This window comes from Arvicola amphibius, chromosome 1 (genome assembly GCF_903992535.2).
Source record: "Arvicola amphibius chromosome 1, mArvAmp1.2, whole genome shotgun sequence".
Taxonomy (NCBI): Eukaryota; Metazoa; Chordata; class Mammalia; order Rodentia; family Cricetidae; genus Arvicola; species Arvicola amphibius.
Window position 1 is genome coordinate 166364839 of NC_052047.1, and position 13068 is coordinate 166377906.

At 44.8% G+C, this 13068-nt stretch overlaps 1 protein-coding gene across 3 annotated transcripts in view; it reads left to right on the forward strand.

The window, feature by feature from the left end:
- The window catches only part of Dock8 (dedicator of cytokinesis 8), a 203431-nt gene that overhangs the window by 100003 nt on the left and 90360 nt on the right, over positions 1 to 13068 (forward strand). For all 3 annotated transcript variants that reach the window (XM_038327158.1, XM_038327166.2, XM_038327176.2), the window contains 2 exons: positions 355 to 448; positions 2222 to 2384. In XM_038327158.1, the coding sequence (XP_038183086.1) occupies positions 355 to 448; positions 2222 to 2384 (257 nt within the window). The remainder of the gene's footprint in view (positions 1 to 354; positions 449 to 2221; positions 2385 to 13068) is intronic.

Consider the following 13068-nt stretch of genomic DNA (forward strand, 5'->3'; position numbering starts at 1 on the left):
ACACTGCACAGTGGTAGTTGAACTTAGTGATTTCAGGCTTACCTGCCACATTAATTTCTATGAAGGACTCGTTAGAATAAAACACATAAGCCAGGTATGGTGGTACTCAGGAGAATGAGACAGGAGGGTTGCAAGTTGGAGGTCAGCTTCAGTTACCTGGTGGGACTCTATCTCAGGAAAGAGAAAAGAATCAAGGAAGGAGAGAGGTACGGAGGAGAAAATAAAAAAATAGAGAAGGAATAAACAAAACAATAATTAAAAGAGTGACTTTTGGGGGTGGGGGTAGTCTTGGAAATGGCTGGCTCCCAGTCCGGGAGTCAGCAGCCTCCCCACTAACCCTGCATCTCTTGGCAGGAGGGAGATCGCCTTAGTGATGAAGACTTGTTCAAGTTTTTAGCTGACTACAAGAGATCTTCATCCTTACAGCGGAGAGTCAAGTCCATCCCAGGTGTGCTCTCTTGAGCCTCTCCATTCTGGTTTGCTTCTGTTGTTATGATAAAACACTCGTCAGAGGCAGCTGGGAGTAGGAAGGGGCTCTCTGGGCTTTGTTCCTCCGCACAGTAGTCCATCACCGAGGGAAGCCAGGCTGGTTGCTCAAGAGGATCCTGGATTCGGGAGTTGAGACCATGGAAGAATGCTGCTTACTGGCTTGCTTCCAGGATCATGTTCAGCTGCCTTTCTTCTACAGCTTAGGCCCACCTGCCTAAGGGTGTTACTGCCCTCAATGGGGTGTGCTCTCACACACTAATTGGCAATCAAAAAAAAAAAAATACCTCACAGATGTGGCCATAGGCTAGTCTGATCCTGGCAATTCTTCTTTTGAGGTTCCCACTTACCAGGTGACTCTCGGTCTGTGTCAAGTTGTCAACAGAAGCTAACTATGGCACACTCTTGAACTGTGCCCAAATGTCAATCTGTGGTTGACATTTCTTGTTTAATACTTTAATTTATTAAGCTGCCAAGGGCAATATAGATTTTTGCATTTGAAGTTAAGAATCTAAATTGCTCTGGATTTTTGACAAATCTATTAATATTTTTTCATTCATAAAAAGGATATATTCTGAAACAAAAGTATGCTTTAGATTTGGTCTCTCAAATAATCCCATAATTGTTTGAACAGATCACCAGCCCTTTATCACACAAAATATATGGAAATCTAATATTTAAAAAAAAAGCTGGAGCTGGGCGTTGGTGGCGCATGCCTTTAATCCCAGCACTTGGGAGGCAGAGGTAGGCATATCTCTGTGAGTTCAAGGCCAACCTGGTCTACAAGAACTAGTTCCAGGACAGGTTCCAAAGCTACATGGAAACCCTGTCTCGAAAAACCAAAAACCAAAAACAAATAATAAATAAATAGAGAGCTGGATGCTTTGGCAGTTGAAGAGACTTCCTAATCCTCAAGCAACAGCCCGTATTTTATTCCTATAGTATCTTTGGAAGCCAGAGAACTCAACCCAAAGTCCATCGATTTTTATTACTACCAATACCAGGAAGTCGTGGGTGTTTGTTTGTTCAACATATATAACTGTGGTACAGTAGATCTGGACTGGACCTTGTAGTTCAGTGGTTCTCAACCTTCCTAATGCTGCGCCCCTTTAATACATTCCTCATCTTGTGGAGAACCCCAACCATAAAATTATTTTATTGGTACTTCATAACTGTAATTTTGTTACTATTATGAATTGTAATATAAATATCTGGTATGCAGTCCCCTTAAAAGGGTCCAATTCACAGGTGAACAACCACTGTTCTAGTCTATTCCTAGTGGAGAGCCACTGTTCTAGATATTCCTAGTGGAGAGCCACCGTTCTAGATATTCCTAGTGGAGAGCCACCGTTCTAGATATTCCTAGTGGGGAGCCACCGTTCTAGATATTCCTAGTGGGGAGCCACCGTTCTAGACATTCCTAGTGGGGAGCCACTGTTCTAGATATTCCTAGTAGAGAGCCACTGTTCTAGATATTCCTAGTGGAGAGCCACTGTTCTAGTCTATTCCTACTCGTTTTATAGTTCCTTACTTTCATTTCATAAAATGTTAATTTCAAAATGTAGCATAACAGACTTTTCCCCCAAGGTATAGGAAAATATCTGGGATCCCCAAAACACACACAGTCCCACAGCTTACCCTTATTCTCCTGAAAGGAACCCAGCTCAGTAATCATGAGTTCCTTCTTGACATGACAGATATCAGTAAATATTCCCCTCTCCGTGACTTGCTCTAGGCTCTCTTAGGCTGGAGGTATCCCCAGCTCCTGATGTGATGAACTGCTGCCTGACACCTGAGATGCTGCCTGTCAAACCCTTTCCTGAAAACCGGACACGTCTGCACAAGGAGGTTTTGGAATTTCCGATACGGGAAGTGTATGTTCCCCACACTGTGTACAGGTGAGAAGCATGGGCTCTTGTTGGGATAATACACTCCTCCACACCCAGCCTCATCCTACTTCCTGGGTTGGAGTAGAAACTAAATGTGATGGCTCAGAACTACAGAAGATTGTGAGGTCACTTCTTAGAGAGTCTTTGTCGTATTCTCTGCAACAAGAATGCGTTTTCCAGTCATAATTGTAATAGATTTGCTAGAAGTCTTCTAACCAGAAATAGAAAAAAGAAAAACGGAAAAGAAACAAACCCGTCAACCGTGACTTCCTTCCATGCAGAAGGACTTTAAGGAAAAGAGAAACATGACTAAATTGTCATGGTACCACATGCCTAATCCCAGTACTCAGGAAGCTGAGGCAGGAGAATTGCAGGTCGGAGGCCAGCTGTGGCTTCACGATGAGCCCCAGGCCAGTCTGGATTACAGGCAAAACAATAGAAAACAAAATTCAGCTCTGTTCAGGAAACTTACTTAGTTGATAGAGTAGTTCCAAGATGTGGCCCATAATTTAGCATGTAGTTGTTAGGCTAATGCAATAGAGGAAATAAAAATTTCATCTTACTTTGTTTCAATTAATTTAAGCAAGTGGCATGACTGCTGTACTGGATGGCAGAGAGTGAGACACCGTAGGACTGCAGGCGAGGTTGCTGTGCTTCCCAAGTGACCTCGATGCCTGACCTTTTAGGGAATTTGCAGGGCCATTTAACAGCACACATCTATCCAAAGCGTTGTCGCTCGTGTGCTCTTGCTTATTTGAGAGGCTTTTCGCTTTTGAAATGTGGGGGAGAAGGCTGTATTAAGCACCTTTTCTCCACCATCTGTCAATGATATTTTGTGGGGTTTGCAATATCCAATCAGGTTTTACTGATACCACGAAGTCGCTCTTATCACTGTGTTGAGTCCCTTTGCCTTGCTGCCTGAGGTGCTTTCTTTCTTCGTTGCTGAGATTGAACACAGGAAACAACTTAGGAAGGAAGGAAGGAAGGAAGGAAGGAAGGAAGGAAGGAAGGAAGGAAGGAAGGAAGGAAGGAAGGGTCTCTGTTGATTCACAGACTGAGAGGACACGGCCCATTTTAGAAGGGAAGGCACAATGGCATGTGGTTCATCAGTGGAGGGGTGAGCATCTGGGCCTCCTTGGTACCTCCTCACATCGTGGCCAATAGGAAAGCAGGTAGGGAGTCAGGGCTGGCTTCCAGTGACCTGCTTCCTCTAGAGATGCTCCATCCCCCAAAGACATACAGCCCTTCCAAAACAGCACTGCCTGCTGGGGACATTGTGTTCAAACACGTGAGCCTGTGAGGGCTTTTCACAGTCAAAGCACAGCCCTGTTCAGCAACTACTATCATGAACTTATGTGTGCCCTTCTTTCATGTCTCTGGGTCTGTGCATATCGATACTGTTATGTTTGTATTCATTTGGACCTCAGTCTATGTATTATGTACTTTGTGTTTTTCACTCAACAGTGGTTTTTTTTTCTCTTTTGAGTATTGCTTTGCACTCATACATGTTATTAACTTAATGTATTATGCTATACTGTTCATTTTTCTTTTGAGTTAGTCGTGTTGTCCTGAGTTTAACCAGTGGGAACAACTTGTGTTTTTTAAATATCAGTATTGATTTATGTAGAGCCATATTGATTTTTGTTGTTGTTGTGTACTGTTCCTTTGTCTAAGGAAGCCATATTTTATTTATCAATTCACTGTCTGTGTTCTTCTTTATTTACCTTTTGTTAAGTATTTTGGGGGGGGGGTTGTGGGTGGGTGTGTGTGTGTAAGTCCAGAGGTCAGCTTTGTGACTTACCCACTTTGTTTATAGGGTCAAGGTCTCTCTCTCACTGGGACCTGGGTTCACAGATTAGTCTAGATTGTCTGCTCAATGGTTCTCCTGTCTCTGCCTTCCCAGTGCTGGAATCATAAACTCATGATGCCATGCTCCGGTTTTAGAGGTGTCAAGCCCAAGTCTTCATGCTTGCATGGCAGGCACTTAGCCTGCAAGCTATATCTATGGATGAGCTATCTCCCCAGCCTGACATGTGTAGTTCTCTTTTTAAATTAATTTGTTTAGTTTAGTGCATATGGGTTTCTTGCCTGCATGTGTGTCTGTGCACCACATGCATGTATAGTGCCATGAAGGTCGGAAGAGGGCAGGTTTCCCAGACGGGAGTGACAACACATTGGGCACTGCCATGGGAGTGCTGGGGATTGAACCAGAGCTGTCTGGAAGAGCAACCAGTACTCTTAACTGCTGAGCCATCTCTCTAGCCTTGACTTTTCTGTTTTCTACTAGTTCTGCAAAGTCACAGATTTTGTCTTGTCCCTCTGTGAGTGTTTGCGAAAATTTCCCTAGGGAATATGCCTGGAAGTGAAATTACTGGGTTACAAGGGATATTTGTTTTTAGTTACATCTGTATGGCAACTTTTCCCCCCAAAATTGAATGATTATCTCTTCTCCTAGTGGTGCATGAGATCTCCTGTCCCTCCAGTTCCTCCCCCACTCTTGCCTGTGTGACATGCAAGGAGGTTCAGAGCCCACCTGTCCCCACCACACATGCATCTTGTAGGTTCACTAGCATGAGGCCTAAAAAGGACAGGTTAGTAGGGTACTAAGTAAAAAGTTACCATGAGAAATATACTTGAGTGCCACACAGAAAGACATAGAGCACTTCCATACACTCAGGTGCCACACAATAAGACTTGGAGCTCTTCCTTCTGGTGTTTGTGAGACAGACAGGTCCCCCAACTTCATCCATCCTGAAGCAGCAACTCCTCATTTTCTTAAACACCCTCCTTGAAGAACGAAGTATTTATAGACGGTAGTTATTCTGTTCCTTACTCCCTGGAGGAAGATGAAGGCATGACCCTGTTTGCTTACAGATTCTGTGTCTCCCCACCTTTGTGGAAACCTTATCCTATAATTGGAAGAGGAAGCTCATGGCATGGGAATAAACTTACACCAAATGAATTCTATAGCTACCCAACTGCCCCTCAGCATTTTATCCCCCGCAGGAGCCATTTACTGCAGACATTATCCCTTAATCACATCAGTGCAGGATTTGGAACGCATCTGTGCACTGAGCCGTTCAGAATGTGGGAGTGAGAGCAAGTCTAGGCCCATGCTCTGCACCCAGCGTGGTGTCCTGAGAAACAGGCCTGCAAATGCAGAACTGGTCTTCTTTGGTTGTGCCTGACACCATAGGGGATGGTCAAGGCCACTCGACTGGAACCAGATCTTCACTCTTAGAAGTGACAGAAGGCACTTTTATCCAGTTTGATGAGGGAGGGACCTGTTCTTAGTGCCAAGCTACTGTGTCTCAATACCATGCGTATGGAAAGAACGATGTAACCAACGTGGCCCAGAATCTTGCTATGTTAAAACTTCAAGGAATTTAGAAAGCATATTGTCTAAACTTGCGGTGTTAAATTTCAGTGTTTCCTCTCTGGTCCTCATGTACTGAGGACTTACATGTGAACCACAAACACAAGAAAGAGATTGATAACTGCAAATGGCATGGGCTTCTGCAACCTCAAAGACCACTCCCAGTGACATGCCTCCTCCAACAAGACCACACCTCCTAATCCTTCCCAAGCAGTTCCACCATCTGCAAACCGATCATCCAAACATATGAGCTTAGGGGAGACATTCCCATGCAAGCCACTCTATAATCCAAAAAATTAAAATGTATGAAAATGAACACTAAAGAGCGAGTCAGTTCAAGGATGAATCTTTAGAAATCTAATCTCACAAATGTGATATGAGGCTTAACTTATAAATACCTTAGATAGCTGTGACCTCCAGAGAATAAATGTATCTGGCGTGCCCAACAGTGAATGAGTCCATAGACAAAGCCAGAAGCTTAGGGTCAGGTTAGTCACTTTATCCAGCCTACGGTATGGCCTTACTATGAAGGGAGCTATCACCATGAGTCTAATGGCAGATGTCGACCCCCAGGTGGTCTTCCTCCACCTCCACCTCCTCAGGGAACTCCTTTGTTGACTGCGCCTCTGCAGTGTCTTCACCAAACTCATTGTGTATCCTGCGTGGACACTGCCCCCAGTACCTCTGCTTTATTCCAGCTGCTACGAAGCAAGGCCCCAGTGCCCACCCTAACAGAACTGCTCAGGCTTCCCAAGTGCTGGGCTTTCACAAAATGAACACTTGCTCACATGGTTGTGATCACTTTACAAACTGACAAGTGTCATTCCCCAAAGTGACTGGGTCTCCAACGTCAGGGACCCTGGTCTTCTGAAACCATATCCAGCCTGCTCAATATTGGCAGGAAGGATGGATCTAGCCCACAGTATCAATGTCCAACCTCTATGGAGGGATTGAGCTAGACAGGTGTCCTTTGAGACTGACCCAGGCCGCAGCTCTGAGACGTCACCAAGAGAATGACAGCAGTTTCAAAAGTGGCAAACTATGGTTGACAGAAAAGACTGTCCGAGTCTGAGCTGCATTCCTGTTTCCATGGCCCGGATGTTTTTTTTTGTTTTGTTTTGTTTTTTTTAAGGCTAGCTGTCTGCCTAAGAATGCATTGGAATCAACCCCTGTTTTTCCTGCTACCCAACAGCTGGCGATAGAAGTGCCAGCTGCCTTATGGTGGGAGCAGAATAAAAACAGTGTGAGCTGGGGCCCAGTCGCGGCAAGGCCTTCAAGGGCATCTTATCCGGTAGCTGCCATGGGGGTGTGTGCAGAGATCACAGGCGAAGCATTTGTAATGAGCTTGTTAACTCCGTGCCGGCCTTTTAACTAGTGATTACATTAAAGAAAGTCACATAAAGTGCATTTCATCTCTCAGCCCAGCCTCTGGGGTCTTGTTTATCTAATTATTGGACTGCCGTGGAGGACTGTGCTTGCTGAGAACAAGGCTATCAGTCGGAACACAATTTCTTTGATGGATAATTAGCTGTTTCCAGGCCTCCTCCTATTCAGTCGAGAGTTCTCAGACCAGAAAGTCTGATCTAGCCTAACAAGTAGGTGCCTTGCATACCCCTGTGAAGTCTTAATGGTTACTGTGAGGGTTGCGGCATGCTGGATGGATGGAGGGCTGATTCCAAGTGATCATCAGGGAGCTGGGGTTTAGTGAGTAGAATTCTTAGTTCACCCAAAGGACTCTGGAAGGAATTTGGACAAAGAGCATGTCTTTGAGTGGGACTTACTGTTTTCAAGTAAATAGATTCCCAACTTAAACCCAGTTATCATTATTTCTAGAGTGAATCTCTTCACTGGGGAGGGGGGAATGTAGACATATCACCCAGTGTCCAGCCTCACTCTGGAGAGCCCTATTTGAGAGCCCCAAGAGCTGTTCTTTGTTAAAAAGTGGTTTTTATCTCCCCTCAGTTAGGTTCTCCACTCTGCGGGATCATCCAAAGGTCCTTCGTGACTTAGAGAGGCATGTACCTTCCTCTGCTTGATTTGGGAAGCAATCCCAGTGTGCACATAGATTTGCAGTCAGGTGTGATTGTCTGTGAAGAGGCTCTAGCCCAGCTTACCTCTCTCACGAGTGTGCTGGTCTTCATGCTGTGGCACCTCTCACCTGCCCGCATGCTCACCCCAGCACAATTACCGAGTGATCTTGGTGGTTTATAAGATGCTTGGACCTTGTCTGTTTAAATCTCCTTAAAAAGAACACCTTCCTTAAATCTCCATCAAAGGCACCTTCCATTCTTCATTGTTCCACCAGTTGTTTGAGTGTTGCTTATTAAGGACCAGGAAACATTTCAACCTCTTCCAAAGGTTCCAAATATTAGAGATACTGAAGACAGAGTGAAAACTCCCTGCCACTCCTGACCTCCAGCCACTTAGTTCCCATCTTTGGAAACCGTTTATTTATGTATGTGAAATGGTCCACTTATAAAAGATTCTATTCCACCAGGCGCATGCCTTTAATCCCAGCACTCGGGAGGCAGAGGCAGGTGGATCTCTGTGAGTTTGAGACCAGCCTGGTCTACTAAAGCTAGTTCAAGGCCAGATTCCAAAGCTACAGAGAAACCTTGTTTCAAAAAAAACAAACAAACAAAGATTCTGTTCCACAAAGTAGTGTTTGCCATGCTTGCTGAAACCAAGGAGCAGGCTTCTATAACAATAGAAACAATAACAAACAAAACGGGTGAAAAGAGTGTATGGATCATTCCTCAGGCCTATTTCAGACGGTTGGAGGCAGCTATTTTCTTACACTTCCTTGCCGATGTGAACTGCACATATATGCATTTGTCCCGTCACACATTAAAGAGCACCACCCTGCTCCTCCTCAGCAGCCTGGTGTGTGTGCACAGCACTTTTACGCATACCCAGAACCTCTCTTACATTCTCAGAGCTGACCCGGTCTCTCTGTGTACATTCTCTAACTTGGTTAACCTGTGCTAGTGATGAGCCTTTTGCTCTATGGTTATGTTATAGCGGAGCATCTTAACATACAACACTTCATGCATGTCTATCTATTGGACAGCTCTCTGCTTTTCATCCTTTGAAGAAGTGTTTAAAGAACTCTGCCTTAAGAGAGAAAGCCCGAGCATTTGTTTTACTAGCAAGCAGTGTCTTGGAACTTTACTAACAAACCATATACCTCAGATGAACAGTGGGCAAAACCAAGCCATTTGAAATAGCCAAGGAATGGAAACAGAACGATTCCTGGCTCTGGAACCAACTCAGACTTCATTGCAAATCAGGCACACAGAGCCCACATCCTGATGTATTGCTACCAAACTCAACAATCTTCTCTTTTCTAAGGATGGAAAAAATTCAAAAGAGAGCCAATGTCCTAAGGTTACTTAGAGCCTGGTGTGTTATTTTATTCCTCAGCTATGGCTGTAGTACACCCTTCAGCCACTTGAGGGCACAATGCACTCACTTCTGCACTCGGGCAAGCCGCGGCCTGTTTTTATCTTTCATAAATGCAAGACCAACGAAAAGTGAGTACTCACGCAGGACCCCAAGAGATTGCTGTTATTTTTTGCGAAGGGTTTTTATTCTCACCCCAGCTCTCCCTTCTTTCAGCATTTAGCACTTTTTTTTTTTTCAAAGTGTAGTAGGAAGGGGTCAAGGCGTGCCCTTGGCTCCTCACAGCAGGAATCTGGGCAAGTGCGCTGCTGTGCCCTGGTTTTCTGAGGGAAACAGTGGATACGGGCAGGAGGGGCAGATAAACACTACACATGGAAAACCTACAAAAACAGAACCACAGTAGGGGAGGCCTGAGTTTTGACAGTGTAGTAAGGTAATAGTAAGGTAATGTCTTTCTAGTTTTTGTTCTGGTTTATTTTTGGTGCTGGAGATAGAAACCAGGGCCCGCTGCTGCTAGGCATACACTCTACCACTGAGCTACAGACCCAGCCCCAGTGTAAGAAACCATGGCTAATTGATTAGGTGCATCATTTTAAGTTAAAAAAAAAATCATTTTCCCACTAGCTTAAAACACCACGGAGATTATAAAACTACAAGAGATGAGCCAATCCTCCCTCCTTTCCTTTATATGTTTTACTTAGAAACTTAAAATATGAGTTCAGATCCATGCAACTCTTCATGGAAATATAAATAGTATGGTTTAATAAGGACAAAATCGGAGGACCTTGACTTAATGACTCATTGAATTCTGAAGGATTTCCACACTGAGGCTAATAATTGTTTATTTGTGAGAAAATCCCAAGGCACGCTTCTCATCTTTTCTTCAAACTTTAAAACTAAGGCTGGGTTGAGGAGCGTGGGGGTGGGGCGGAGCTGGAGAGGCTGCTCGGTGACGAGAACACAGGAGGCAGGGCATCCACATTCTTCTCTGGCCTCAACATACATGCATACAACACACACACGTGTACACACAGGCATACAGCAGCAGCAAAACTGAGTCGTGGATTCCTTTTGTATCCTGTGAAAGCAGTGCTATAGGTCCCCTATTAACTCACCAGATTTCAGTTTTCCCGAAATCAGTTCCCACCTGGGAGATGGATCAACAACAATTGCTGTAGCTCTTCATCCTCCTCATCCTCTTCCTCTCCCTATTAGTGTGTATTTGCTGTAGTCTAGTAACCAGTTTCACAATGCCATATTTTCAAATGTATCCTTATAATGTAACTATGTTCACTCCCCATTGCCTTTAACTGGTCCTCCCCTTCCTCTTCCCAAATAGTTTCCCTTCTGTTTTCCTGTGTATGTGTGTGTGTGTGTGTGTGTGTGTTGTTGTTGTTGTTGTTGTTGTTCTCAATCCACAAGAGAACAACATGAACTATTTCTGCTGCTTCTGTGTCTGGCTTACTTTACTTAATAGCAGGAACTCCAGTTCCACTTCATAAGCTCCACGGGGTGAGTAGCTGTCGGTTGGGAGAGGTGTGGAACAGGCTCCGGACTTAGCTATACTTGCCTGAATTCTGAATCCCTTCACCCCGCATATCAGGGCTTCCTGCTCATGTTTGTCTTCCACTACAGTCCTTTATGAGTGTGGGGTTGACCTAACAAAAGACACTGTAAACAGTAAGCACTAGGAATGCCATGAGCCCGTGCTCACAGAATGGCAGGGTAGGACACAGGAAGTGCTCTGTGTTTATGCAGCTATGTGTGAACCGTGTGATTTGAAGAGTGTCAGAGGCAGCTTACAGGGATTGTGTCTTAGTTACTGGTCCATTGCTGTGCTGAAACAACACGACCCAGTGACCGAGGTCACTTATAAAAGAAAACATGTCACTGGGAGCTTGCTTACAGTTTCAGGGGGTTAGTTCATGGCCGTCATGGAAGAGAGCGTTCATGCAGGCAGGCATGGAGCTGAGCACTAACTGAGAGCTTCCATCCTGACCCACAGGCAGGAGAGACAGAGTGAGACGAGGCCGGGTTGGGCTTTTGAAACCTCAGAGCCCACGCTGAGTGATGACCTCCTCCAACAAGGCCACACTTCCTAATCCTTCCGGAATAGTTCCACCAACTGGGACCCAAACATTCAAATACATGAGCCTTTGGGGACATCTCATTCAGACCACCACACATTGATAGGGAAAATAGAGGAAGAGAATTCACTCTAAATCTGGGCAAAGTTGATACACAATATTTTTAAGGTTTTTGGCAATGAGCTATACAGTTGGCTTCGAGCTTCCTAGCCATAAAGCCTAAATAAAAGGAGGAAAATATCACAGTCAACCATTGAACTTTTTATGTCTGTGGATTAAAAGCAAACCAATTCTCTTGGCCAGTGCTTCTTGAAGTTGGCTACGTTGGGCACAGGCTGGCTCCCAGGTAATGCTGGTGTTGGCTGCCTCCTGTTCCTCCTGGAGCTCTGGTAATGACAGTTGTAGAGCGCTTGTGTGTGTTTACAACACAAACTTCCACTTTTAAAAATACCGGCCCATTAGGTTTGTCGGTGTTCTAAGTAATTCCACAGCACATAAAATACTGAGCTCTCAAGAGGGGCCTATCGGTACCTGCCTGTAATCCTCCTTGCTCAGGAGAGTGACCCAGAAGACTGGAAGTTCAAGGCTGTGAGGACTACCTATAACAATGGTCAAAAACCAAAGCCAATACTGAGCTCTGAGAATTCCAATTTTAATTTGTTCTTTGTGTATTTAAAACCCTAACGCTTCTATCTGACACCCGGGGGGGGGGGGGGAGCAGCACCTGTGCATAGTAAATGTGAAATAATGGCAGCTACTCCTAGTACATCTAACATGGATTTTCCTGGAAGTGAAGCATGAATGGCAAACCAAAATCACCTCCTCCACTATTTGCCTTGCTTCAGTAATGTTTCTGGATTCCTTTTGAATGCTTGCATAACAGCCATCAGTTAACCACAGATACTGACGTTAGTGGGCATTTTGACCATGGCTCTGCTGGAATCAGTCTTGCCCTCTGGCTGCTGAAGAGATGAAGGGCACCCACTTTTCTCTTTGCAGCAGAGCCTCTCTTAGGTGCAGTGGGCCCCCTTGCATTTCCATTGCAGCAAATGACTCCTGGAATCTTTTTTGCCTCTGAAAAAGAAAAGGCTTAGTAGGGGGAGTTTTAGAACACAGCTAAAGACTTTGAAATGGCCACGATGCTGCTTTGAGAAAGCAGAGGGCTTTTCTATGTGAGGCTTCAGGGATCAGACCAGGAGGATCCAGTACTAGCCATCAGCTTTAAGGGAGGGTGTTTGGTTGTTTGCTATTAAATCAACACACATGTCTCAGGGCAAAAAAAGCTAATAGCACTGGAAAAAACATTTTCTTTTTTATCTTAAGAAAAGAAAGGTATTCACTCTGTAGACAAAGAAGGGCCAAAATGCTGAGAAAGTGAGTGTTCTCTTGACGAAGATGAGAGTTTAGTTGGGGTCGAAGGAGTCTACTGGCCAGTTCCTAGAAGAGCGCCAATCCAGGGGATCTAAGACCCTCCTCTGGCCTCTGAATGCATTCCTTCCTCCTTCTGACTGTTTGAAATAGGGTCTCTTGCTGTGTAGCCCAATTGATCTGGAGCTTGCACCAGAATCCCTGCCCTCCCCCTGCATACTGGGTTTATATACTCATCACAGCCTATAGGTTGATGGGCTTGTTAGTGCCCTTGAGGTTATAAACAGTTCAACTTTCCAGAAGCAAAGTCTCTCAAAGCCATACAGGCAGAAGAAGCAAAGATGGACTGTAATCTCTGCCCCCTGGCTCCAGTGTTAGCCCTTTTCAGGATATCCTATCCCTGCTGCTCAATAAATTTTAACCCTCTTATTGACGTGGTGACAGTCGAGATGAGCAAGAA